At 45.5% G+C, this 2,500-nt stretch overlaps 1 protein-coding gene across 1 annotated transcript in view; it reads right to left on the bottom strand.

The window, feature by feature from the left end:
• The window catches only part of LOC126989027 (CAR1 transcription factor-like), a 6,202-nt gene extending 4,532 nt beyond the window's left edge, over positions 1–1,670 (bottom strand). The window contains exon 1 of the mRNA XM_050847555.1: positions 1,625–1,670. Within this exon, the coding sequence (XP_050703512.1) occupies positions 1,625–1,642 (18 nt within the window). The 5' untranslated portion in view covers positions 1,643–1,670. The remainder of the gene's footprint in view (positions 1–1,624) is intronic.
• Between the last annotated feature and the right edge of the window lie 830 nt (positions 1,671–2,500).

A 2,500-nucleotide genomic window follows, 5' to 3' on the forward strand; every position in this document is an offset into this window, starting at 1 on the left:
CTGTTTTTCCTCAGTAGTTTTAAGCCTCGATCCTAAGACAATGATTCTAATGGTATTCAATGATCCTAACACAATGATTCTAACACGGCGCGATCCAGGAATTTGTCAAGGATTTTTCTGAGGGATCGATCTCACTGATGTTTTTCCTCAGTAGTTTTAAGCCTCGATCCTAAGACAATGATTCTAATGGTATTCAATGATCCTAACACAATGATTCTAACACGGCGCGATCCAGGAATTTGTCAAGGATTTTTCTGAGGGATCGATCTCACTGATGTTTTTCCTCAGTAGTTTTAAGCCTCGATCCTAAGACTATGATTCTAATCCTATTCAATGATCCTAACACAATGATTCTAACACGACGCAATCCAGGAATTTGTCAAGGATCTTTCTGAGGGATCGAACTCTTTGCTGTTTTTCCTCAGTAGTTTTAAGCCTCGATCCTAAGACTGATCCTAATGCTATTCAATGATCCTAACACAATGATTCTAACACGACGCAATCCAGGAATTTGTCAAGGATCTTTCTGAGGGATCGATCTCACTGATGTTTTTCCTCAGTAGTTTTAAGCCTCGATCGTAAAACTATGATCCTAATGCTATTCAATGCTCCTAACACAATGATTCTAACACGACGCAATCCAGGAATTTTTCAAGGATTTTTCTGGCGCACCAAATTCACTGATGTTTTCCTTCAGTAATTTCAACTTAACCACGAATTCCTCATCTTGTAACTTCCCAAACTGGCTAATCTAACTGTCTATATACAGATGAAGCTTCGGGCATACACTATAGATACGCCTAGCCTCCGCGCGCAACTCCGTCACACAGAAAGTCGGAGCGAAATCTGACCTATCACCCCGGGGCAATAACCTGGTGAAACATCCGGGTTAGCGAATACGCAGGTTCCCACGGGGTTAGTGTGACGGATTTAAGCCCTGAGGTCAAGCGTAGGTATAGAGTCACCCATTAGTGTTGTCTTTAGGGCGGGAATCCACTTGAAGTCCACTGAAATTGAGTCTTAAGTGCATTTATTTTTGTACCTCTGGAATTCGTGAAACTGGGAAATGTAGGTCACCGGGTGGGGAGGTCACTGAGCCACGGAGGGTATATGCTTTCTCTCTCTCTCTCTCTCTCTCTCTCTCTCTCTCTCTCTCTCTCTCTCTCTCTCTCTCTCTCTCTCTCTCTCTCTCTTTTCTTTTTCATTCCACTCTCTCTCTCTCTCTCTCTCTCTCTCTCTCTCTCTCTCTCTCTCTCTCTCTCTCTCTCTCTCTCTCTCTCTCTCTCTGGCTAACATGTCGACCTGAGAACCAGTTGGCCTTGCTTCGAAACCCCACACTGGAGATTTGAACCACGGACCAACCAGCGCTCCCCTACCCTTCCCTGGGGCCTGGGGGAGGGGGGGGGGGAATTGGGCACGTGGGGACCCCTGGGGGAGGCGCACTCTGGTACCCCGGATGTCACAAAATTATTAGTATTATTATTATTATTTTTTGGGAAATATGACGGCCTTTCCCAACGTCCTCTCTCTCTCTCTCACGTTTAGCTTATCAAAATGTTATAAAATGCCGAAATATAAGACTGAACAGTTATTTTCTTTCTCTCTCTCTCTCTCACTCACTCACCCGCCTAGTGATCCACATGGTGTTACTTGGTCTCTTTCCTCTGGCACACTGAGCTCTCCCTCCCCCTGACACCCCCCTTATATAGTCTCCGATCACCTGCCCCCTCGGTCAAGGTTGCCAGTTAGTCTGTTTTCTAGGCATATTTTTATTGGGTATTTTTTATCTGTTTGTTTATTTGTGTTTACGTGTTAGAGAGAGAGAGAGAGAGAGAGAGAGAGAGAGAGAGAGAGAGAGAGAGAGAGAGAGAGAGAGAGAGAGAGAGAGAGAGAGAGAGAGAGAGAGAGAGAGAGAGAGAGAGAGAGAGAGAGAGAGAGAGAGAGAGAGAGAGAGAGTGAGAGATATTTTCAGATGGTGTGTGTGTGTGTGTGTGTGTGTGTGTGTGTGTGTGTGTGTGTGTGTGTGTGTGTGTGTGTGTGTGTGTGTGTGTGTGTGTGTGTGTGTGTGTGTGTGTGTGTGTGTGTGTGTGTGTGTGTGTGTGTGTGTGTGTGTGTGTGTGTGTGTGTGTGTGTGTGTGTGTGTGTGTGTGTGTGTGTGTGTGTGTGTGTGTGTGTGTGTGTGTGTGTGTGTGTGTGTGTGTGTGTGTGTGTGTGTGTGTGTGTGTGTGTGTGTGTGTATGTATGTATGTGAAACTATCAACACACACACACACACACACACACACACACACACACACACACACACACAGAGACACACAAACACACACACACACACACACACACACACACACACACACACACACACACACACACAGACACACAAACACACAAACACACAACCACACACACACACACACACACACACACACACAGAGACACACAAACACACAAACACACAACCACACACACACACACACACACACACACACACACACACACA

Source organism: Eriocheir sinensis, unplaced genomic scaffold, assembly GCF_024679095.1.
Source record: "Eriocheir sinensis breed Jianghai 21 unplaced genomic scaffold, ASM2467909v1 Scaffold103, whole genome shotgun sequence".
NCBI classification, from domain to species: domain Eukaryota; kingdom Metazoa; phylum Arthropoda; class Malacostraca; order Decapoda; family Varunidae; genus Eriocheir; species Eriocheir sinensis.